The following is a 26334-nucleotide window of genomic DNA, read 5'->3' on the forward strand; positions in this document are numbered from 1 at the left end:
CTAAAGGCTTCCAAGGCAATATACTAGAAATGAGTTGGTTTTTACAATGTGGATTTATTAATTTATAAGCTTACAGTTCCATGGTTGGGGAAAATGTCCAAATCAAGGCATCAGGTGATACACTCTCCCTGAAGACCAACCAGCTGCGGCCCATCCTGGACTTCTCTGTTGCAAGGCAAGGCATATAGTGGCATCTGATGGTCTCTGTCTTCTCCTCTAGGCTTCTTTGCTTTCAGCTTCTGGCTCCTTCTTCTGTAGCTTTCTTTCTCCTAGGTTCTACTGATTTCAGTTTCTTGCTTATGTGGCTTTCTCTCTCAGCTTCTGTGGATTCCTCTCTGAGCTCCTGGGTCTTTTCTCTCTGTCTCTCTTTGTATATTCTTCCTGTTTATAAAGGGCTCCAATAAGATCATGCCTTAATGAAGTAATCTAATCAAAGGCCCTTACCTGAAGTGATCTAATCTAAAGGTCCCACCTACAATAGGTTCACATCCACAGGAATGGATTAATTTAAGAACATGATTTTCTGGGGTCCACAAAAGCCTCAAGCTACCACACCTTCCAGTGAGCCTATGTGAGGTTCCCCTTTGCATGGACGAGTGCTGATAGTGTTTGATGTGAAAGCTAAAGTTTCAGTCCCTTGGTTTTGAGTCATTGGCATACCTCTGACCCTCCCAGAGATACCAGATGGTTCCTAGGTTCCAACCCAAGTGGCATGTGAAAGCAGAGCCCTGTGCCTGAGCTGTCAGTGGAGGGGAGGGTGTCTTGGTCCTGGCCAGGGACCAGATTTATTTAAGGTCATGTTCTAGTGGCTAGTGCCAGGTACCCAGTAAGATGCAATACCTGGATAAATGGCCACAGGACACCTGCCAATCCCCACAAACCAGGGAAGGTAGATCTGGAGTATGTTTTACACTTGGCAATGGGCAGGAAGTGCAGATCTGGCATATCTTAGTACTTCCTGTGTGTCTCTCAGGGTAGGTGAGAGACAGGCAGTTGACTGGATTCCTGAGGGAAGGAAATGGGGAAGCAGACTGGCTTCCTCCTCCAGGCAGAGATGTTCAGACCAAGGGGCCACTGGCCAGGTCAGCCTCTACGACTGTGCAGTTACCTGTGGTGCATTTCTGTAGTGTTTAGGCCCACCAACCCCCATTCCTGGCAGACAGTTTGCTATGAATATGGCCTTGAGCACCTCATCGCTGTCAAAGACTTAACAGTGAGCAGACCTGTCACAGGGGAGAGGGCTGCCCTGAGGCCACACCAGCGGGGGAGTCTCCAACTGTCACAGACCGAGGCCACCCTCAGAACATGTTTTAATGTTGGGTTTCTACCTACTGCCCAGGAGCTGGGATGCATGTTACTTTCTATCCCACGAGGGACCTATTTCATGACTTCTTTCTCACATCACCCAGCCGATTTTGGGGAGGCCATTTGGGCTTGGAAGAGGAGATTCTACCTCTTATTCTGTGACTGGAAATGCAGTCTAGGGAGCACAGCAGCATGAAGGTTCTGGATGTTGTTAAGATGGGTTGTGAGAACAGGGCCCAGCCTGGAAAGATGGATGCCATCCCGGGAGCTTGGTGCCTCTCAGTGATATATGTAGCACTCTATTTTAATATAGAATGTTTAACAGATTACAAAATATTGTCTTAGCTGTTTCACACCAAGTCAAAGCTCTCTAGTTCAGACACTAATATATGGTGAAGTTGGAAAATGCTGTCAGAGAGTGTTATGAACAAAATATCTCACTTTGTAGTCTTATTTTCCATATAAGCATCTATCGCTGGCAATTATAAATTATCTTGATGCTGAGGGTTTTTTTCAGTGTCAAACCCGAAATTAATTTTGCACTCTTTGCAGTGTTTCTAAGGTCTTGTTTTGTAGACAGATCACTCTGGCAGTGGAGATGGACAATGATATTTCTTTCTAGGCATTTTGACCAGTCAATCCCCACCTCCAAATGGGAGGTTTTGTGTGGGCATATTCTCCTGACAGGGTAGGAAAGTCTAGGCTGAGGGAGGTCTAGGGGCCTTCACTCCCTGCCCCCTCGGCCCATGGGGCTCCTCACTCCAGGGGGCACAGGTGGGGGCAGGGTGATATCGCCAGCCTTGGCCCCACCTCCTGGGCACTGACGCCTCTGCTCCCTGCTCTGTCCCACCCCGTGGAAGCGGCCCCTGCTCTTCTTCTTCTTCTTGTCCTCCTCCTTCCAGCTGTCCTGGCTCTGCCAGTAGGTGGGGACAGTTGGTGATAGGCAGGGCTCACAAGGTGGGAGTCTCGTGTCTTGGGCCCACCCCTCCATGCTGCCTCCATGTAGCCTGACTGTTGCATCCACCTCCGCAGAGCTCGCGCCACACCCTTCCTCCGCTGCATGCTGGCAGCCTGCGACTAGGGCATGCACTCTTTGAGAGCAGGTCTGGTCCATTCCTCATCCTGGCTGTGAGTGTTACCGAATCAGGGGGACCCCCGCATGGAAGTCCTTGGGCTATGATACCATTGTCCTGTGACTCAAAAATGGAGACGTTCTTCCAGCCTGAAAAGATGCATGCTGATGATAACTGGGTACCAGATCTAAGTGCTTTATACATTCAGTTTGGATATTATGCCTCACGGGAGCCCCATGACTGTCCCCATTGTAGAAATGAAGAAACTGAAGCCAGGGGAGGTTAATTGGCCTCCAAGTCACACACTAGTGAGCAGCCAGGCTGGGATTCAGACCTGGGCAGCCTGGCTTCCTGCTGGGAAATATCATTTATACTGCCACTCAAATGCTCAAACATTTTTTTTTCTTGATTGTGAATCATGCCTGGTGAGGAAATTTATAAAATACTGAAAATAATTTAGAACTTTAAAATTACCAATAATATCACTACCACGCTTGCTGCTATTAATATTTTGTGTATCCCTGTCTAAATTTTTTGTTACCGTGTTTCTGGTGACTTCCAAAAATTATCAGAGTGTTATTTCCCCTTCCACCTACCCAAACAAGTTCTCATTTTTCAAATGCGGTCACTTTGAAGTGAAAAGGCCCCTGTGGAACTTACCACCCAAAGCATCTAATAAGGACACAGATATTCATGAGAAGAAAACCTATAGCACCTCAGAGAGGCTACATAAAATCAAAGAATTCGTTTTAAAAATAAATAGTGGGAGTGAATGTGGCTCAAGCAGTTGAGCACATGCTTCCCACATGGGAGGTCCTGGTGCCTGCTAAAGAAAGTGAGCAAACAGTGAGCAAAACGGCAAGCAAACCACTAGCAAACAATGAGCAAACAGAAGAGGGAGCCAACACGAGAGCTGATGTGGCTCGGTGACTGGGCACCAGCCTTCCACATACAAGGTCCTGGGTTCAATCTCCAGCCCCAGTACAAATAAATGAATAAATAAATAGCAACTGCCTTGCTTCCTGGTAGGTGAAATGGCTCCAACAACAAGAAGTTAAACGCAGGGTGAAGAGACAGGCACGGAATGACCCCAATGCTCTTTACTTCAACGACCCCATTTGGTCCAACATGTGGTACATGGTGAGTACCTAAGGGGCCCCTCCACCCCTGGAGACACTTGTGGTACCTTATCTCTTTGATGGGTTTGCAGGTAGAGAATATTTAATTTCCCCAACAAAGGTGCATGAAGACTGACACACTTCATCTCCTTTAAGGTTTGCAGCATAAGCTTTCTTATGAATTATTTCTGAATAATTCCAGAATGTGAAAGTCCTAGGATGAGCTCTTTGAGCAGGCAGGTGATTTGAGCAAGCTATAAGAATCACTGAATTCTGAATGTGAGCTCCTTGGACAGAGCCCCACCCCAAAGAGAGATGATTCTCTGGGAAAATGATAAACCAATTGCTGGGAGCAGCAAAAGCAAGTGGAGCACTCCCAACTTATTCTTTCTAGATCCAGGTGGGAGCAAGAGAATCGGCTGTATAAGGCAAGAAAAAATAAAAATATAATAATTGCTCATTACTTACAAGTGTACAAGCACCTATCTGCTGGGCTTGCATTGTTTGTTCATTCTGAGTCAGGATTGCACCTGCAGGATCCATGTTAGGTGTGGGACTGGGGCTTTGTGTCTTCTGTACATACAGCACTGCGATGACAAGAACAGTCGCTGCCGATCGGAAATGAATGTCCATGCAGCATGGAAGAGGGGCTACACAGGAAAAAACGTAGTGGTAACTATCCTCGACGATGGCATTGAAAGGAATCACCCTGACCTGGCTCCAAATTATGTAAGTCAAGCCTAGAAACTCATGTGCAGAGATAGTCATCCATGCTATCAATTAAGTCTATATAAATGAAAAAATCAGTAAGGTTCTGTTTCCCTCCTCTGCTCCCATCTATTCAGCCAATAAAGAAAACTGTGCTGGAGAGGGAAGGTGAGGGAAACACTCTTCCACCTTGCTGTCTAGAGAGAGAGATTTTGCTCAGGGGGTTAAAAGTCTGGGTTCTGGACATAAACTCCCTAGGGTCTCACCCTGACTCTGCCACATGTTAGTTCTGTAATCTTACCAAGTTGCTTAACTGTCCTGTGCCTCAGTGTCATTGTCTATAAAATAGGGCTATTTGTAGGACTACTCTCTCAAAGGGTTATTGTGAGGATTAAATGAGTTAATAAATGTAAAGGACAGGGCCTGGTGCATAGTATATATGATAAACATATTAAGTATTCTAGGGAACCTGGGTGTCTACCAATGGTTAAATAAACCATATGTATCAGTCTGATAGTCAATTATGCAGCCATTAAAAATGATAGTTTTGCCAACTAGCCTGGCTACTATTTAAAAAACAGAAAATAAGTGTTGGAGAGGATTTGGAGAAATAGGAATACTCCTTCATTGCTGGTGGGAATGTAAAATGGTGCAACCACTGTGGAAAGCAGTTTGGGGTTCCTCCAAATTTGAGCATAAAATTACCATATGACCTGGTATTTTAGTTTCCTTGGCTGCTCAAGCAAATATCATGCAATGGTTTGGCCTAAACAGTAGGAATTTATTTGCTTATGGTTTTGAGGATAAGAGAAAGTCCACGTCAAGGCATCACCAAGATGATACTTTCTTCTGGAAGACTGTGGTATTCCGGGGCTGGGAGCTGGAGCTCCTTGGTCCTTAGCAAGGCATATAGCAAGACACATGGTGGCATTTCTTGGTCTCTTTCTTCTCTTCTGGGTTCCATCGGATTTCAGTATCTTGTTTCCTGTGGCTTTCTCTCAGTCTGAGTTTCATTCCTTTTATACAGGACTCTAGAAAAAGGATTAAGACGCATCCTAGTTGAGGTGGCCATGCCTTAATTGAAGTAGCACATCAAAAGATCCTACTCAGAATGGGTTCACACTCACAGGGTTGGATTAAATTTAAAAAAATGTTTTTCTTGGGTACAAACAGTTTCAAATCACTATGCTCCACCCTCTGGATCCCAAAAACACATGTTCTTTCTTCATGCAAAATACATTCAGTCCATTACAACATCCCAAAAGACCTTAAGTCATTTCAGAAAAAATGGTAAGTACAAAGTCTCATCAAAATTGGTTATGGTGTAGTATGTCCTGGGACACAATTCCGCTCTGTCTATGGACTTGTGAAACCTAGAGAACAAGTTAACTTTCTCCAATATACAATGGAGATATAGGCATAGGATACAGGCATAGGATAAACATTTCCATTCTAGAAGGGAGAAATTCAAAGGAAAAGAGGGGTCATGGATCCCAAGCAATTCCAAAACCCAACAGGGAATACTCAATTAGATTTCAAGGTCTGAGAGCCATCTATATAACCATGTTTTGTCCTTCAGGCTTGATGGAGTGGTAGCCCTACCCCTTCCAAGCTCTTGTCCTCCTTGAATACTGGGTTGAAGGCTCTTTACCAATGGTGGGGAGTAGGATCAACTATCTGTGCAGTAGGGTGGTGGCCAAACTCTCCACAGTCCCCAGGAATAGGCCCCACCCTCTCTGAGCACTGGGGAGGCAGCACTCTTCCTGAAAAATGGAATGGAAGGCCTGCCTTCTCCATTTACCAGGGGCAGGTCTGCCCTTCCCATACACATGGGTGGCCCACTCTCTTGGCCCAAGGACATGTCTTCAGGCCAGACCTCAGCTTCCATGGTTCTGCTCTTGAAGTGAACCTTCCTTTAATCTGTCCCTTCTCTGTCCATTTCAGTCCAGGCTGATACTGGTTCTGTTCATACAAATTATGCAAAAATCCTGTCAGTTTCACATGTCGTTTACAGGGGTCCAAACCATCAGACCAAAGAACTTTCCACAGAGCCTTCTTGAATAACTGTACCTCCAGTCCTGCTTTGCATTTAATGACCTTGTTTCCATGTTCATTTGAACCCTCACATGGAGCCCTATTCTCTATGGACTCACTTTCCAGAAGCTCAGAATTTTCCAAACCATTAATTTCTGATATCTCTGTGCCCAGGAATCCATTTCTCAGCTTATGTCTTTCCTCTTGCATTTTACTATAAGCAGTAAGAAGAAGCCAGGCTACATTTTCCACACTTAGCTTGGAAATCTCAGCTAAGTATCCAGGCTCATCACTTACAAGTTCTGCCTTCCATCCAACATCAGAATTCAATTTTGTCAAGTTCTCTGCCGTTTTAAAACAAGAATCACCTTTTCCCTCATTTCCAATAACACATTCGTCATTTTCTTCTAAGACCTCATCAGAAGTACATTTTTATCCATATTTCTACCAACAGTCACTTCAAAGAATCTAGGCCTTTTCTATCAAGCACCTCACAGTTCTTCCAGTCTCAACCCATTACCCAATTCTAAAGCCACTTCCTCATTTTTGGTATTCGCAGTAGCAGCAAAATTGGTATTTGCAGTAGCAACACCCTACTCTCCTGGTACCAAAATCTGTTATTAGTTTCCTAGGCTGCTGAGGGAAATATCATGCAATAGTTCAGCTTAAACAATGGAAATTTATTTGCTTATGGTTATGAGGTTAATAAAAAGTCTAAATCAAAGTGCCATTGAGGCAATAATTTCTTCCCAAAGAATGTAGCATCCAGGGTCTGGCTGCTGGCAATCCTTGATCCTTAGCTTTTCACATGGCAAGACACATGGTAACATTCTTGGTCTCTCAGTTCTCTTCCAAATTCTGGGTTCTGTTGATTTCAGTTTCTGTCTGCTCCCTCTGCGGCTTTCTCCCTCTATTTCTGAATTTCATACCACTATAAAGAAATTCAGGAATAGGATTAAGACCCATCCTGATTGAGGTGTACCACACTTTAACTGAAGTAACCTTCTCAAAAGGTCCTTCTTACAGTGGGTTCACACCACAAGAATGGATTAAGTTTAAGAACATGTTTTTCTGGAGTACATAAGTCCAAGCCTCCACACCCAGCAATCCCACTTCTGGTGTATCCCCCAAGGAATTGAAAGCAGGGACTTGAACAGATATTTGCGTGCTGATGTTCATAGCAGCATTATTCACAATTGCCAAAAGTTGGAAACAACCAAAGTGTGCCCATCAGCCAATCAATGGATAAACAAAACTGGTATATATATATACAATGGAATATTATTCAGTTGTAAAATGGATTGAAGTTCTGATACATGTGACAACATGGATGAACCTTGAAGAACATCATGTTGAGTGAAATTAGGAAGGCACAAAAGGATAAATACTGTATGAACTCACTTAAATGAAATAATTAGAATATGCAAATCCATGGAGTTAGAAAGTAGAATACAGGTTACTAGGGGCCAGGTATGGGTGAGGAATGGGCTGTTAATGCCTAATTGGTACAGTTTCTATTTGGGATGATGGAAAAGTTTTGGTGATAGATGGTGGTGATGGTAGCCCAATATTGTGAATGTAATGAACACCACTGGATTGTATATTTAAAATTAGTTAAAATGGGAAATTTTAGGTTCAATATGTTATCAGAATAAAACTTTTAAAAAAACAACAGAACTGTACAACATAAGCATTGAACCCAAATGTAAACTACTGACTATAATTAATAATATAATTATAAGAATATTGCTTCATCAATTGTAACAAAAGTAGCACATTAATGCAAAATATCAATAATAAGTAAAACTGTGGAGTATGGATATATGGAAATTACTTACTGCATGATTTTTCTGTAAACCTGCAACTTCTCTGATTAAAAAAAATTTTTTTAAATGACACTTTGGAAAACTATCTCAGCAACACAGGAGTGCTTTTATGGTATGTTTTAAAAAAGGGTTACAAAATTATATGAATACCTTGACTACAAGTATGTAAACAAAAACACACATATTAAAAATATAAGATAGTATCTTGTGTGTGTTTCTCTACTTTCCAAGAGAGGTGTAAGAAGAGCTTGAAATTGGGCTGTAATATGTTGTGCCATTTACCTTCACTCATTGAGATGTAATTTCTCAGGATTCGTACGCCAGCTATGATGTCAATGGAAATGACTTTGACCCCTCTCCACGCTATGATGCCAGCAATGAAAACAAGTATGTCGCTTTGTCTCCTCTTTTTGTTTCTCCTTTCACCTCTCCCTGAAGAGTCACTTCTGAGTTTTCACACAAGAGTGATGCTATAAAGGTGATCAGAATGTGTAGGCATTTCTTGGGCTCTCTGAAAAGTGTCTGGGACCAGGAGCCCCCATCCCAGCAGGTGTGAGGTTCTTCATCCACTTAACTCTTCCTCAGGGGCATCCCCTCAGCTAGTCACCCAGAAATGAGTGTTTTCCAAGTATCACTCCTATTCCTAACCTTGTTGGACTATTTTAAGACAGTGACCCTTAACTCTGGTGGTCTCTGTCCTGACTGTTTTACAACAGCAGTTTGGCCTTGTGGGCCCCACAGGTGACAGACCTGATGAGCTCTTTGGGCTCCATACGGACCATGTGAGCAAGGTTGAAAGCTCATGCACTGAGGTTGGAGAAGTCTGGACTCACATCCCAGCTCTCCCACTTTCGGGTTCCATGGCCGTGCGCCTGTTGCTCAATCATGACGGCACCCCATCCCAATATTAGAGATTGGTCATGGTGATAATCCTTCCTACCTTAGGAAGCAAGCAAGATGATCCGTGAAGAACACCCTGTACAGTGTGTGTCACACATAGGGGCTCAGTAAATGATGAAGGCAGTGGGGTCAGGAGAGATTGGGGCTACCTACATCATAAGCAGCAACGCTGGCCTTAGAGCCTGGTTTCCCACATTCTGGCCCCTGAGGTCATTTGCTAAGTCCTACTTCTCTTTTCTCAAACAGCCATCCCCCTACCCTGAGCTCTTATCTTTCTTTCCAAAATATCTAGCTACATGTCACGAAAGCCCTTTCTTTCTTTCCCACAGTGACACAGTGCTTGCCATGTGTGTCCTCCACCCATACCATTCTAATTTTCATTTGACTCAATTCTGAGGTCCAAATACTGGTGCTGTGTGGAGAGGACAACTGTATTCCATAATACAGACTACATAGCTGCCCCACCTCACATCCCTGCCTTTCCAGCTCAGCGTGTGGACGCTCGAAATGAAGGAGCCTCACTGTCTGGTCACAAGTCCAGCAGGCAGGCAGGAATGGTCCAAATTCCATGCATTGACCCTTGAAGGGTGGGACTGAGCCCTGGCATGAGGCACTCAGCTTTGTGACTCTGTTCACTGACCTGGGCATTGTGCTCCGTAAGTTCCAGAGAATAGCAGATAGCTGTCTTCCCAAGGGCTAGCCCACAGGCCTGCAACTATTTTTAAAGGCCGTTCTAAATTAGAATCAATGATTCTAACTCCCTGTAGACTTTACTCAAAGATGGGCTGTTTGAAGCTGCCTATATTTTGGCCTCTGCTGGAGGAGTTGATTTGAATGTAGCACATTGGGAAATGGGATCACTCCTGAGAAAAGCAATTTGTTTATCTGGTCATTAATTCATAGTCCCCAGCTGCTGTTGAGTAGTCAATGTAGAGCTTTCTTTCCTGGCTCCTGCTTAAATGGCCTTGGCTATGATGGGAGGGCTGACTTGAGGGGATCATGATGTACTGTAGGTTCACAGGGGACAAGACATAAATATTCCTTTTTCCATTCTTGCTGTGGGTCAGTGGGTCAGACCTCTATGATGCTCCTGTTGGTCATGGGAGACATGGGGCTGGGGTAACACAGCAGTGACCATGTCCCAGGGGCAAAGGCCAGCATGGAGGGAAGCACAGGGCCTAGCCATTTGGAGCAAGAACCCCAAACTCCAATTTGGGAGTTGAGGCTTCCCAGAAGAGACAACCCCAAGCTAGTGCTCGTCATTTGAAGGGTAGTGGGAAGACTTTGTAGCCACAAAACTGAGGCTAGGGTAGGGCCCCCAGGGTGTGTGCAAAGCCTGCTTACGTGCTCCCTGTGAATAGGCTGTTGGAGTACAGGAGGCCATGAGAGGCCATGAAGAAAGTGGACTTTGATGTCAGGCCCAGGCTCAGGGAAACCAGTCTTGTTGCAGGAGAAGAGAGCTGCACACTTGAATCCATCAAACATTCCCAGGCTCAGTGTTGCTGATTGCTTTTTTCCCTTTGCTTCAGACACGGCACTCGTTGTGCAGGAGAAGTTGCTGCATCAGCAAACAACTCCTACTGCATCGTGGGCATAGCATACAATGCAAAAATAGGAGGTAAGAGCTGGAGTCAGCAGCCTGGGAACTGAGGGGCTGGGGAGGGTGCCAAGAGCTTCCCTTTTTGCGTGCCCCAGAGCTGCCCCCATCCCCCTATTTCCTTGGCAGTAACAGAGTCCTGGACCCTGAAACAGTACCTGCCACATATTCCACAACTCAGGACAGATTGGTTGGGTCCTCAAGGCAGAGGAATTGTTCACTGATTTTGCCAGAAAAGCCATCTCGGGTTCCTGGTCCTACTAGTCCAGCTGGCTTACCCACTGCTGTCCACCAGGCCATGCCTCCTAAATGCTCATGGTCCTTCATTGGCTCTCTATTCCTACCCAGACAGAATTGACAGTTTTCCACCTGCTTGCCTCCTTCTCCTTCACATACCCTCAGTTTTAACCAGTGAACATTTGTCAGTGCTCCCGGATACACCTGGTTATCCCCATTCAAGCCTGGGCTTGCAACATTCCTATCCCCCCAAGGCTCCTCCCTGACTCTCCATTTATCTCAGTCCACCCCCATGATTTGCAGCCAGCTCACACCCCTTATGTTCCAGGAAGCACTACCTGAATCCAGCCAGTTTCCTCCAGCTTGCTCCTCAAGGGATTCAGCACTTCCAAAGATGCCAGTGGGTAATTGTCCCTTTAAATAACAGCCTGACCCAATTATCTCTGGCTTTGTTGGATGTAGGGCTTCCCTTGCTCAGATGGGCTGGTAGCAAAGAGCACTTGTTATACATCTTTCTGTATACCCCCTGAGCCTGGCAGTCTAGTATATTCTGAAGTACACTAGGTTGCACAGCAGTGAGCTGAGAGCTAAGTTGGTGGGGGCAGAGGAGCACACTGTGGGCACTGAGTGGTTGCCGATGGCCAGTTAGCTTTAGGGGGCAGCCACCTCACCTAGGTTTTAGTCTGCCTCTTAGCTTAAAGGTACAAATGCCCAGTCAGATTGCTGTGCTGGGAAGCCACCTTCCCCAGGCACTGCCTTTTTGGCTATTTTCCTTTGCAGGGGCAGCTTCAGCCCCCACTCAGCTCCACTTACAAGCAGTGTAAGGTGGGAAGATTGGGCCAAGGGTTCCCTGGATCACCTAACTCTTGGGGAATTTCTTGAGTTTTGAAAAGAGGTTCCCCAGCTTTTCCTTAATTAGAACTCTGTCTCTGGAATTGCTGAAAATTTTTGAAGTATCTCAGATTATACATTATACATTATATGACAGAATTAGCCCCCAAGGGTGCAGTCAGCAAAAAAATTCTGTCCACTCTTCTCATTCATTTAAGGGTATGTACTGAGGTATGTGAGTTCTTTCATGAGGAGTGAAGGCTGCTGGAAAGCCTCCCCAGGAACTGTAGAATCAGCCTGTGTACCAGTCCCATTGCCACCACCCACTGTGGGTCCTTGGACAACTTAGATAATCTTTCTGAACCTAGGTGTCTACCTGTGGGCGAAGATGGTAATGGCATGGCTGCTTCCCCATTTTGTTATAAGGACAATATGAAATACCACGTGTGATAGCATCAGCTCAGGGCTAAGTGTGTAAGGAGCTACTAAGCTCCTCTTTGCTTTGTGTGGAAACTCTGAAAGAGAGAATAAAAGCAATTTGTGTTGCTTTGAGTGAGGGGGCAGACCCCTCCTTTCGAGTAGTTTGTCTTGCTCTGAAGTGCTAGACTGGCAGTATCACCATTGTCTGGGAACTGTTGGAAATGCAGAATCCCCACTCCAGACCTACTGAATCAGAATCTGCATTATAGCAAGATCCCCAGAGGATTTGTCAACGAGTGACAATTTGAGAAGTTCTGACTTAGAGCACTGTCTGGAGTCACACAGGTAGGTAGCACCTATAACACATATTCTGATGAGAGTGGAAGAAACCTACTTAAAGAACCTTTCAGAGAAGGTGCACCATAAATAGCAGATTATCATTAGATAATTCTATACTCATAAAAAAGTATACCTCTGTTCCCCAAATTCTGCAGAGAGTACCTCACTTCCAGGGTTTGGCAACAGGCATATTTTCACTTACAGCATTTAAGATTTTTGAGCACATGTTACCTGTATAACACAGTGGTGGTCACTGAGGGGGTGGAGAGGGGGCCTGAAAGATGACAGCACAGTTTCGGCCTCCAGGAGCAAAATAAGAGAGGCAAACAAGAAGCCCCTGGGTGTGGTAAGACAAGCCCTCCTATGAGGGCATGGAATGAGTTTGGCACAAGAGGATTTGGCTAGGAGGGAATGAGGTCCTAAGGAAATAGTGGAAAACAACATGGAACCTAGGGGCAAGCATGCCACACAGAGATAGAGGGCATGGTTTGTTATTGAACCATTGAAAGGCAGGTATGGAGTTAAGGCTGTCATAGACTCCACAGAACAGGTGATATGGCTTCATTCTCTCTACACAGGAGCCACCCCTCCCTCCCTCCTGCTACCCTCCAAATCCACCCTTGGACAGTACAACTTTTGGGAGCTCCTAACATATTTTCCCTCTACAAGTTTGTTGGTACACAGCAGAGATTTTCTCTGAGATACCCCTGGAGCTAACAGTGACCTCTTTGTATCAATTTCTTTTTAGAATTGTTCAAGAGGGTACAATGTACATCCTAATTTATCCCACTCTATCTGGAATTCATATTATACTACCTCATTAATAACAACCTTAAAACAGATTATTTCAGTTTACACTTATTTTCTTTTGTGCTGTATAAATATAATTATTTTACTTCATATGTTCTAAACCCACACTGAATCATTACTGTTCTTGTTTTAAACACCAGTTGATTTTTAAATACTTGTAAAAAATATTTTATATTTACTACTCCCAAGACTCTTCCTTGCTTCCTCTAGATTCAGATTTCAATCTGGTTTCAATTTTCTTCATCCTGAAGAACTTCCTTTAGTATTCCTTGAAGTGCCAGTATGCTACTGAGAAATTCTCTCAACTTTTATCTGAAAATGACTTTATATCATTTTCGTTTTTGAAAGAAATTTTGCTGAACATAGATTTCTAGCTTCACATTTTTCTCTCAGCACTTTAAAGACGTTATTCTACTATCTTCTGGCATTCATTGTTTCTGATAAGAAGTCATTTGTCAGCCTTATTGTTGTTGCTCTTTATGTACTGTGGTTTGTTTTCTCTTACACCTTTTATAATTTTTTGTCCTATCTGTTCTTTGCAGAAGTTTGTCTATAATGCTCTTAGGTATCATTTTCTTTGTATTTATCCTGCTTTGGGCTTGTTGTTATTGCAAGTGTCTAGGGTGTGTGTGTGTGTGTTTAGAGGTCAAATTTGGAATTTTTTTGCAATATTTATTTAAAAAATTTTTCAACCCTATTTTCTCTCTCCTACCTTTAAGTTAACTTTAGACTGCTTCATATACCTCACAGTTAATGGATCTCTGCCTATTTCTCAATATCCTTTTTTTAAATATAATTTTTATTTATTTTTAAAAGATACTTAGACTACATAAAATGCTACACAAAAAAAAACACAAGGGATTCCCACATGCCCCACTCCCCACACCTCCCACCTTTCCCCACACCAACGACTTGCTTCCTTAGTGTGGTATATTCATTGCAATTGATGAATACATTTGGGAGCATTGCCACACAGCATGGATTATAGTCCACATCATAGTTTTCACCTCTCTCCCACTCCATTCTGCACGGTATGGCAGGATATATAATGTCCTGTATTTCTCTTTGCTCTGTCATTCAGGACAATTCCAAGTCTACAAAATGCCCCCATGTTTCACCACTTTTTCCCCTCTCCCTGCCTTCAGCAACTCCAGTGGCCACTGTCTCCACATCAATGATATAATTTCTTCAATTGCTAGAATCACAATAAGTCTATAGTAGAATAACAGTAAGTCCATTCTAGTCCATATTTTGTTCTCCAACCCTGAGGATTCTGGGATAGTGATTCCCAATTCACCTCTAAAGAGAGGGGGCTTTATGCCTTCCCTCCAGCGTGGGACATGACACCCGGGGATGAGCCTCCCTGGCAACGAGGGACCACTATCAAATACCAACTGATGATGCAACTGGAAAAGGACCTTATATGGAAGATTCAATGCGGATCAGCAGAATATCCATGTCTACATAAAATAACATGTCTTTAAAATGCTGTTTGACCTAAAGTAAGGGGGAAATGGAAAGGAGAAATGAGTTTATATGGCTACGAGTTTCTAAAAAAGAGTCTGGAGGCTGGCAGAAGGATTGCCCTCATGCACAACTGAGCAGAGTCAGAGAGACAGATAAAGCAGATACAACCCCCAGATATTGGCTCCTATGAAGGCTAAAGAGACCCATGAGAGTTATGGTCATGGCCGATGGGGTTGACTAACAGGGCAGATGGCCCCTCTTTGGAAACGGTGTTTATGTGTGATGAATCTGGACTCAGATGGGATCTCCCTTCATAAGGCTTTCATGCTAATGTGATAGAGGTGCAGTTAACGTTGGGGTTTAAGATAGATTTAGGGGATTTGAATCTCTGGACCGACAATGTGACAACCAGGTCCTGAGCCTCAACAGACTCCAGCACCTACAATCTGATTTATTGGACTTATCACACTCAGCTAAGATGGAGTTGAAGAAGGACAATCACCACACCATGGAGCCTAAAGTGATTACAACCGAAAATGGGAGGATTGCATCCAGCATCCATGTGGAATCTGAGCCTCCTCTTGACATAGAGGTGCAATGGACACTACCAATCCAATGTCCACAAAGAAGAGGTGGCATTGGATTGGGAAAAGTGGACATAGTGGAAGATGGGTGTGGGGAAAGGCAGGAAGAGATGAGAGGTGGAGGCGTCTTTGGGTCATGGAGCTGCCCTGGATGGTGACTCAGAGGTAATCACCGGACATTGTAAATCCTCACAGGGTCCACTGGATGGAATGGAGGCGAGTATGGACCATGATGTGGACCATTGTCTATGAGGTGCAGAGGTGCCCAAAGATGTACTTACCAAATCCGATGGATATGTCATGATGATGGGAACGAGTGTTGTTGGGGGGGGAGAGGGAGGGGGGGTGGGGATGAATGGGACCTCACATATATATTTTTAATGTAATATTATTACAAAGTCAATAATAAAAAAAAAAAAAATAAAAAAAAAAAAAAAATAAAAAAAATAAAGAGAGGGGGCTTTGATCCCATATGACTGATGGTTGGGACTCTCTTGCTTTTAGTTGTAGACTCTCTTGATTTCTTGGTTTGGTAATTGTCCATCCTCACCTCCCTGTTAGCTGTCCTGGGTGAGTCCAGTGAACTGGAGAGTAAGTGTTGCACCTCTGCTGAGGCTCAGGGCCCAGCTGGCACATGGACAGCCCAGAGATTCAAGTCTCTTGGACATACACATACCAAATCCAGCACCAACTATAGGTTCAATAAAAGTGATAGAAGAGGTATGTGTAGAGAAGTCACATCTCAGTCCAACTCTGTCACACTTGGGAGCACAAACTCCAAATTAGGGCCCCCTGGCATGGCATCAAACTCTGAAGCTATCTGCCATGACCATAGGAACTCAGTGTCTCTGGAGCCGTCAGGAGCCCCACCATTTGGGGCAGTAACTACTTTGGCTGTCTGTGAGATCCTGCTGACATGTGCATAAGCGTTACCTCTCTTATGACCTCCCAGCTCATTTTGAAGTCTCTTAGCCACATAAACTCACTTGTCGAACAGAGGGAGGGCCAAGTTCCTAGCCAGGGGAGCTCTGTCACATTCCCCAATGGAACAGCAACAATACTCCAAGTGCAAGGGCAAAGACCAGTGAAGAAGGATGGTCCAATGATGAGCCCTTGCTAGTGATGACTATGATTATGAGCCTGAGGGCCTGAAATTTGAACTAGACCTAGAGCTGCAGGGAGCCTAAGAGTTACCTCCTGAGAGCCTCCATGTTGCTCAAATATGGCCACTCTCTAAGCCAAACACAGCATGTAAATGCATTACCTTCCCCTCAGCATGGGATATGACTCCCGGGGATGAGGCTCCCTGGCATGGAGGGATTAGTACCAATCACTAACTGGTGATGCAACTAGAAGGAGACCTTGAATAAAAGGGTCAACTCAGGCTAGCGGAATATCTCAGCCTACATGTAGGATCATGTGTCAAAAACTGCTTTTGACCTTGAATAAAAGGGGGAAATGGTAAAGACAAATGAGTTTATATGGCTAGGAGTCTTCAATAAGAGTTGGGAGGTCATCAGAGGGGTCATGCTTATGCATGCCTCAGCAGGATCCCAGAGACAGCTGAAGTACATACAGCCCCAGGTACTGGTGCTCCTGAGGGCTATGGAGACACACAGGTTCTATGGTCATAGCAGATGGCTCTGGAGTTCAGTGCCTTCTCAGGGGACCCTACTTTATAATTTGTGTTCCTGAGTGTTATGGAGTTGGACTCAGATGTGACCTTTCTACACATGCCTCTTCTGTCACTTTTACTGAACCTGCGGTTGGTGCTGGGGTTGGTGTATACTCAGGAGACTTGAATCTCTGGACTGGCCATGTGCCAGCTGGGCCCTGAGCCTTAGCAGAGTTGCAGCTCCTACTCTGTGTTTCGCTGGACTTAACCCAGGTCAGTTAACAGGAGGGTGAAGATGGTCAACCACCACACCAGGGAACCAAGAGCACCTACAACTGCAAACAGGAGAATTGCATCCATCAACCATGTGGGATCTAATTCCCCTCTCGATATAGAGGTGGAGTGGACATCACTATCCCAGGGTCCACAGGATGGAGGAATAAAATACAGATTAGAATGGATTTACTGGTATTCTACTATGTGACTAGTAATGAAAGAAACTGTAGCACTGATGTGTAGAAAGTGGCCACATAGTTGCTGAGGGCAGGGAGAGGGAAGAGGAGATGTGATGTGGGGGCATTTCTGGGACTTGGAGTTATACTAAATGATATTGCAGGGACAGATGCTAGATGCTATATATCCTGCCATAACCCATTGAATGTACTGGGGGAGAGTGTAAACTACAACGTAAACTGTTATCCATGTGGTGCCAGCAGTGCTCCAGAATGTATTCACCAAATGCAATGAATGTGCCACAATGATGAAAGAGATTGCTGAAGTGAGAGGATTGGGGGTGGGGTGGGGGGTGGGGTATATGGGAACCTCTTATATTTTTAATGTAACATTTTTGATGATCTACGTACCTCCAAAAAATACAATTAAAAAAGAGAAAGAAAAAAAAGCTGATGACAAATTAAAAAAAAAGAAAAAGAAAAGAGGCTCCAGGGAATGGGTAGAAAGATAGATAGATAGATAGATAGATAGATAGATAGATAGATAGATAGATAGATAGATAGATAGATAGATAAAAATAAACTTATTTGTCTTTACCATTTCCCCCTTGAAAAACATTATGCTGTTTCTATATCTATCTAAATAAAGAATGATTATATAAATGATATAATGATGATAATAATAGGGTGGGTTCTCCATTCTGCTATCTTTGGCACAGATGTAGTTACTGGAACTCACCACTGCATATTTCAGCCTCATTGTGCCCAATATGACCCTCAATCTATTTTTAGCTCTTTCTTCTTTTTTAATGTAAGCATCTTCCCTCTGCTGAGCAAGCCCCCCCATCACAGGCCTTCTCCGTCTGACCAAAAACAGTGAATTCCTCTCTTCCTCCCTCCCACTGTTCCACCCTCCTCAAAATTAAAACTCAAAGGAATTTGTTAGAAAGTTCCCCCATTCAATCCTGGCTGATACAATCAGATCGACAGAAGTCACAAAGACCTTCTTTTTCTTGCATCTGTAGTGGAAACTTTAGCAGCAGACATTAACTTCTCCAGGTCTGTCAGAGATGCATTTATCTTGTTCACACTCTTGCCAATATTTGTCTGTCTTTTAAATTCTTGACTTTCTAGTGTTTGTTAAGAAGTTTCATGTTTTTAATTTGCCTGTCTCTGAGGACTAATGACATTGAGCACCTTTTCATGTGCTTCTTAACATTTATATATCTTCTTTCGTGAAGTCTGGTTTCAGACCCCTTCCTCTATGTTTAGCTGTCTTCTCAGACTTGGACAGTACCTGGAACATAATTCCCGAACATGTGTGGTTGTGATGTTAATTGTAGCAGGGGAAGCAAGCTGCTCAGTATTGTCTCTGGGAGAGACTTCCCAGCCTTTTTCCAGTTGCATCACCAGCCAGTGCTTGGTAGTAATCCCTGAGTGCCAGGGATGCTCATCCCCAGGAGTCATGTCCCATGCTGGAGGGAAGGTAATGCATTATATGCTGAGTTTGGCTTAGAGAGCGACATGGAGGTTGCCAGGAGTAACTCTTAGGCACCCTACAACACTAGGCTAAGTTGCAGTTTCAAGAGCAAAAGGTTCATGAGCATAGTCATCAATATCAAGGGCCTATCAATGGCTCATCCTTCTTCACTAGTCATTGCCTCTGTACTTGTGTGATTGTTGCTATTCCATTAGAGAATGTGGCAGAGCTTATCAGGATGGGAATTCAGTATTCTTTTGGTTATTGTTTGAATCTCTACTCAAGGTAGCAATGCCCCATTAACATTTGAACTTATTTATATACCTTATATGTATGCCCAGGTGAACTTCCTCCCATGTATCTCCCATCACTGACACTCCACAGCAATGATTCTCCTTTGCCATAGTTGTAACCCTTCTGTGATCCAAAACTTCTTCAAAAAATGGAGGCAAAAATGTTGCCAAATTCAAGTAATAGGAATATAAGACTGTAATGATAGGTTTAAACAGAAGAAATAAAATACATAATAATTTAGAAAAACTAAAACTAAAATAAAGTTTAAAAATTGGAGTATTAAAAAATGAAAAATAGGTGGTGGACTTGGCCCAGTGGTTAGGGAGTCCGTCTACCACATGGGAGGTCCGCGGTTCAAACCCCAGGCCTCCTTGACCCGTATGGAGCTGGCCCATGTGCGGTGCTGATGCGCACAAGGAGTGCCGTGCCACGCAGGGGTGTCCCTTGCGTAGGGAAGCCCCATGCGCAAGGAGTGCACCCTGTAAGGAGAGCCGCCCAGCGTGAAAGAAAGTGCAGCCTGCCCAGGAATGGCACTGCACACATGGAGAGCTGACACAAGATGGTGCAACAAAAAGAAACACAGATTCCTGTGCCGCTGACAACAACAGAAGCGGACAAAGAAGATGCAGCAAATAGACACAGAGAACAGACAACCGGGGTAGGGATGGGTAGGGGAGAGAAATAAATAAAATCTTTAAAAAAAAAAAAAGAATCTTAAAAAAAAAATGAAAAATAGGGAAGCAGATTTGGCTCAACTGATAGAGCGTCCGCCTACCACATGGGAGGTCCAGGATTCAAACCCAGGGCCTCCTAACCAGTATGATGAGCATGTGCAAGTGCTGATGCGCACAAGGTGTGCTCTGCCATGCAGGGAGGGGAGCCCTTGCCTCAAAGAGAGCTGCTTTGCATGAAAAAGGCGCAGCCTGCCCAGGAGTGGTGCTGCACACATGGAGAGCTGACACAGCAAGATGACGCAACAAAAAGAGACACAGATTTCTAGTTCTGCTGACAAGAATGCACGTGGACACAGACGAACACACAGCAAATGGACACAGAGAGCAGACAGTGGTGGGGGGGGGAGGAAGGGGAGAGAAATAAATAAAAAATAAAGCAAGCAAAAAAAAAGGAAAAATGTATTTTTAAAATTTTTTGACATTTGTCTTTCATCATTGTAATAACTGTTGTCCTATATGTACAGTGGCATTTTCTTCTATTTCTTCCTCAGTGTCTTATTTTTCTTTTTCCTTTATATCTTCTGAGAAGTTTTAGGTCACAGTCAAGTCACATAAAGAATATATGGGCACTGTGCCTGGGAATTTCCTCCTGACAGCTTTCATGTTACTCAAATGTGGCCAGTCTCGAAGCCAAACTCAGCATGTAAATGCAATGCCTTTCCCCCAGCATGGGACATGACACCCGGGGATGAGCCTCCCTGTCACCGAGGGATCACTATCAACTACCAACTGATGATGCAACTGGAAAATGACCTTGAATTGAAGGTTCAATGTGGATCAGCAGAATATCCCTGTCTACATATAATAACATGACTTTAAAATGCTGTTTGACCTAATGTAAGGGGGAAAAGGAAAGGAGAAATGAGTTTATATGGCTACGAGCCTCTAAAAAAGAGTCTGGAGGCTGTCTGAAGGATTGCCCTTATGCACAACTGAGCAGAATCTAAGAGACAGATAAAGTAGATACAATCCCCAGGTATTGGTTCCTTGGAGGGCTAAAGAGACCCACGGGTTCTACGGTCATGGCAGATGGGGTTCACTGCCATGGCAGATGGCCCTTCTTTGGAGCTGGTGTTTCTGCGTGATGAAACTGGACTCAGATGGGATCTCTTTTCATAAGACTTTCATGCTACTTTACTGGAGTTGTAGTTGGTGTTGGGGTTTAAGATATATTTAGGGGATTTGAATCTCTGGATTGACAATATGATAGCCAGGCCCTGAGCCTCAACAGACTCCAGCTCCTACAATCGGATTTATTGGACTCACCTCACTCAGCTAAGATGGAGTTGAAGAAGGACAACCACCACACCATGGAGCCTAGAGTGCCTACAACTGAAAACAGGAGGATTGCATCCAGTATCCGTGTGGAATCTGAGCCTCCTCTTGACATAGAGGTGCAACGGACACAACCAATCCAAGGTCCACAGAGAAAAGATGGCATTGGAGTGGGAAAAGTGGACATGGTGGCTGATGGGTATGGGGAGTGGCAGGAAGAGATGAGATGTGGAGGCGCCTTTGGGACTTGGAGTTGCCCTGGATGGTGCTTCAGGGGCAATCACCAGACATTGTAAATCCTCCCAGGGCCCACTGGATGGAATGGGGGAGAGTATGGGCCATGATGTGGACCATTGACCATGAGGTGCAGAGATGCCCAGAGATGTACTTACCAAATGCAATGGATGTGTCATGATGATGGGAGTGAATGTTGCTGGGGGGGGGGAGTGGTGGGGTGGGGTGGGTGGGGATGAATGGGACCTCATTTTTTTTTTTTAATGTAATATTTTTACAAAATCAATAAAATAAAAAAAAGAATATATGGGACTCCCATATACCCAACATCCTCCTGCTTTTCCCCCTTCCCTATTAATGACCTTTTTACCTGTGTATGGTACATTTGTTACAACTGATATACAAATATTGAAACTTAGCTACTAATCACAGTCAGTAGTTTACAATATGGTTTACATTTTAGACCATACACTTTTAGAAATTTTTGATGAAATTTAACATGGCCCGAATAGATCATGCAGAATACTTCCATTGCTCCCAACTACCCCCTCTTCCATCTATTCTATTCCTCCCTCTCCCTCCCCTCAGGGCCTATAGCCACCACCAGGCTTCACTCCTTGAAAGAAGATTCATAGATACTTGCAACAACTCTGAGGGCTAGACAAACGAGTCTATCCTCCCCTATTAGGAGTCTCCTATGCTCTTGAGAGACACCCTCCCCTTGAGAACACATTGGGCCTCTCTGGTATGGGGGTCCAAATCCTTTCCCACTCATAGTGTGGGTCTCTCCCCCAGTGATACAACACATTATGACAAAATGATCACTCGCACATTCTCTAGAAGACTGCCCCAGGTACACCCTGTCCCAAATGCCACCCCCATCCAGCACCCTAAACCAGTAACCATTCCTTGCCATATTGCCAAGAGTTTTCTCAACAATGTAGTTTCAACCATATACCCGCCAATCCCGTGTTCACTTGCTCCCTCCCCTATCCTTCCCCCAATTCCATGGACTGTCCCCCTGTCAAACTTGTACCACCCAACCCAATAGTATCCCTACACCCCTACCATATCCCTTCACTGCATAACTACTCCCATCTTATCATAGATTTCACCCATGTGGGCATTGGCTCACAAACTTCTTCTCCCTTTCTATTTCCTGTAGCTCTCTGAGTTGACTCAATTTCCTTAATTCATATCAGAGAGGTCATGTAATATTTGTCCTTCAATATCTGGCTTGCTTCACTCAACATAAGGTCCTCAAGATTCACCCAAGTTATCCCATGTATTAGTCCTGTATTCCTTCTTACAGCTGAGTGATATTCCATTGTGTACCACATTTTGCTTATCCTTTCATCTGTTGATGGACAGTTGGGTTGATTCCAACTTTTGACAATAGTGAATAATGCCACTATGAACATTGCTGTGCATATATCTGTTCATGTCCTTGCTTTCAATTCTTCTGGATATATACCCAGCAGTGGAATTGATGGGTAATTTTATAGGTCTATAGTTATGTTTTTGAGGAAATGCCAAACTGTTCTCCACAATGACTGCACCATTCTACATTCCCATCACCATGGATGAGTGTTCCCATTCCTCCACAACCTTTCTAACACTTGTAGTCCTGTTTTTTAGTGGCCGACATTCTAATGGGTATAAGATGGTATCTCATTGTAGTTTTGATTTGCATTCCCCTAATAACTAGTGATGTTGAACATCTTTTTATGTGCTTTTTAGCAATTTGTATTTCTTCTTTGGAGAAATGTCTGTTCAAATCACTTGCCCATTTTTTAAAATGGGTTGTCTTCTTATTTCCAATATATAGGATTTCTTTATATATGCTGGATATTAGGTTTCTATCAGACATAAAGTTACCAAATATTTTCTCCCATTGGGTAGGCTGTCTTTTCACTTTCCTGACAAACTCATTTGAGGTACAAAAGGTTTTACTTTTGAGGAGGTCTCATTTATCTTTTTTTTTTTTTTTTCACTGCTCATGCTTGGAGTATAAAATTCACTAAGGTATTTCCTATTACAAGGTCCTATAGATGCTTCCCTACATTATCTTCCAAGATCTTTATGGTCTTGGCTCTTATATTTAGATCTTTAATTCATCTTGAGTTGATTTTTGTATAAGGTGTGAGGTGGTGTTCCTGTCTCATTCTTTTGGATGTGGATATCCAGTTCTCCAAACACCATTTGTTGAAGAGGACACCCTCTTCCAGTTCAGTGAGCTTGGTGGCCTTGTCAAATATCAGATAACTGTATATGCAAGGATCTATATCAGAACTCTCAATTTGGTTCCATTGGTCAGTATATCTATCCTTGTGCCAATATCATGCAATTTTGACCACTGTAGCTTTATAGTATGTTTTAAAGTAAGGTAGTGTGATTCATCCAGTTTCATTTTTCTTTTTCAATATGTCTTTGGCCATTCAGGACCTCTTGCCCTTCCAAATAAATTTCATAGTTACTTTTTCCAATTCAGTGAAAAGTGCTATGTTGATTTATATTGGGATTGCATTAAATCTGTAGATTAGTTTGGGTAGTATAGACATCTTAATGATATTTAATCTTCCTATCCATGAACAGGGAATATTCTTCCATTTATTTAAGTCTTCTTTGATTTCCTTTAACAGTATTGTGTAGTTTTCTGTATATAAGTCATTTACATCTTTAGCTAAATTTATTTAAATTTATTTAAACTTATTTTTCATTACTGTTGTAAATAGTATTTTTTTTTCTTGATTTCCTCCTCAGATTGCTGATAATTTTATAGAAATGCAACTGATTTTACACATTCATCTTATAACCTGCAACTTTACTGAACTCATTTATAAATTCTAGAATCTTTGTAGTAGATTTCTCAGGGCTTTCTATGTATAGGATCATATTGTCTGCAAATAGTGAAATTTTGAATTCTTCCTTTCCAATTTGAATGCCTTTTATATCTTTTTATTACCTAAATGCTTGAGCAAGTACTTCTAACACAATGTTAAATAGGAGCAGTGATAGTGGGCATCCTTTTCTTATTACCAATCTTAGAAGGAAAGCTTTTGGGATTTTGCCATTGTATACGATGTTAGCTGTGGGTTTTTTATATACACCTTTTATCATTCTCAAAAAGTTTCCTTTTATTCCTGTCCTTCACAGTGTTCTTATCAGGAAAGGGTGCTACATCCTGTTGAATGCTCCTTCTACATCTATAGAGATGATCATGTGATTTTTTTTTTCTTTAGATCTGTTTTATGTGGTATATTACATTAATTGATTTTCTTATGTTGAACCACCCCTACACACATGGGATGTAACCTACATGGTTATGGTGCACAACTCATTTAATGTGTTGTTGAATATGATTAGCAAGAATTTTGCTGAGGATTTTAGCATCTAGGTTCATTAGAGAGATTGGTTTGCTACTTTCCTTTTTTGTGGCATTGTTGTCTTTGGTATTAGGGTAATGTTGGCATCATGGAATGAGTTACACAATGTTCATTCTACTTCTATTTTTAAGAAGAGTTTAAGCAGGATTGGTGTTAGTTCTTTCTGGAATGTTTGGTAGATTCATCTGTAAAGCCTTCTGGTTCTGAGCTCTTCTTAGATGGAGGTTTTTAATGACTATCTCTTTACTTGTGATTGGTCTGTTGAGTTCATCAAGTTCTTCTTTCATCAACATAGGCTGCTTGTGTGTTTCTAAGAATTTGTCCATTTCTCTAAATTGTCCTTGTTGGCATGCAGTTTTTCAAAGTATCCTCTTATGATATTCTTTATTTCTGTGGGGTCACTGCTGATATCCCCCTCCTTATTTCCTATTTTGTGTATTTGCATCTTTGCTCTTTTGTTTCTTTGTTACTCTAGCTAAGCATTTGTCAATTTTATTGATCTTGAAAAATCAGCAATTGGTTTTGTTCAATTTTTCTAATACTTTCTTATTTTCTATTTCATTTAGTTCTGTTCTAATTATTGGTTTTTCCTTCTTTCTACTTCCTTTAGGGTTAGTTTGTTGTTCTTTTTCTAATTCCTCCAGGTGTGCAGTTAGGTCTTAGATTTTAGCTCTTTCTTCTTTCCTGATATAAGCATTTAGGGCTATGAATTTCCCTCTCAGTACAGCTTTTGCTGCATCCCATAGGTTTGTTATGTTCTATTGTCATTTTCATTAGTTTCAAGGTAGATACTGATTTTTTAAAAAAAATTTGATCCACTGCTTTTCTAAGAGTATTTTGTTTAGCTTCCATATCTTTGTGCCTGATCTGGTTCTCTGGCCTTTACAGATTTCCAGCTTCATGCCATTGTTGTCAGAGAAATTACTTTATATAATTTCAATCTTTCTGAATTCATTGAGAATTCTTCTGTGGCCTAACATGCACTCTATCTTAGAGAATGATCCATGTGTACTTGAGAAGACTGTATCTCCCAATGTATTTGGGTGTAGTGTTCTTGTATATTTGGTCCTGATTCTCTAATGAATTACTCAAAGTCTTTGCTTCTTTATTGATTCTCTGTCAAGATGTCCTGTCTAATGGTGAAAATGGTGTATTAAAGTCCCCCACTATAATTGTAGAGGCATCTATTCCTCCATTTAGTTTTTCCAATGTTTGCCTCATGTATTTTGAGGCTCCCTAGTTAAGTGCATAAATGTTTATGATTGTTCTTTCTTCTTAAAAGATTACCCCTTTTACTAATATATAGTGTCCATCTTTGTTTATTACAATAGTTTTGCATTTAAAGTCTATTTTGCCTAATATTAGTATAGCTACTCCCACCCTTTTTTGTTTCTTGTTTGCTTGTAAGATTGTTTTCCAGCCATTCCCTTTCAATTTCCTTGAATCCCTGCATCTAAGGTGGGTTTCTTGTAGACAGCATATTGATGTATCATATTTCCTTATCCATTCTGCCAATCTGTTTCTCTCGACTGGTGAGTTTAATCCATTAACATTCAGTATTATTACTCTCAAGGAATTACTTACATTAGCCATATTTTCTTTGGGTTTATATATG

The 26334-nt window shown here is 42.7% G+C and overlaps 1 protein-coding gene across 2 annotated transcripts in view; it reads left to right on the plus strand.

The window, feature by feature from the left end:
* The window catches only part of PCSK6 (proprotein convertase subtilisin/kexin type 6), a 229216-nt gene that overhangs the window by 78897 nt on the left and 123985 nt on the right, over positions 1-26334 (plus strand). For both annotated transcript variants that reach the window (XM_004462109.5, XM_004462110.5), the window contains exons 3-6: positions 3408-3518; positions 4082-4225; positions 8375-8451; positions 10494-10582. In XM_004462109.5, the coding sequence (XP_004462166.3) occupies positions 3408-3518; positions 4082-4225; positions 8375-8451; positions 10494-10582 (421 nt within the window). The remainder of the gene's footprint in view (positions 1-3407; positions 3519-4081; positions 4226-8374; positions 8452-10493; positions 10583-26334) is intronic.

This window comes from Dasypus novemcinctus, chromosome 3 (assembly GCF_030445035.2).
Source record: "Dasypus novemcinctus isolate mDasNov1 chromosome 3, mDasNov1.1.hap2, whole genome shotgun sequence".
Taxonomy (NCBI): Eukaryota; Metazoa; Chordata; class Mammalia; order Cingulata; family Dasypodidae; genus Dasypus; species Dasypus novemcinctus.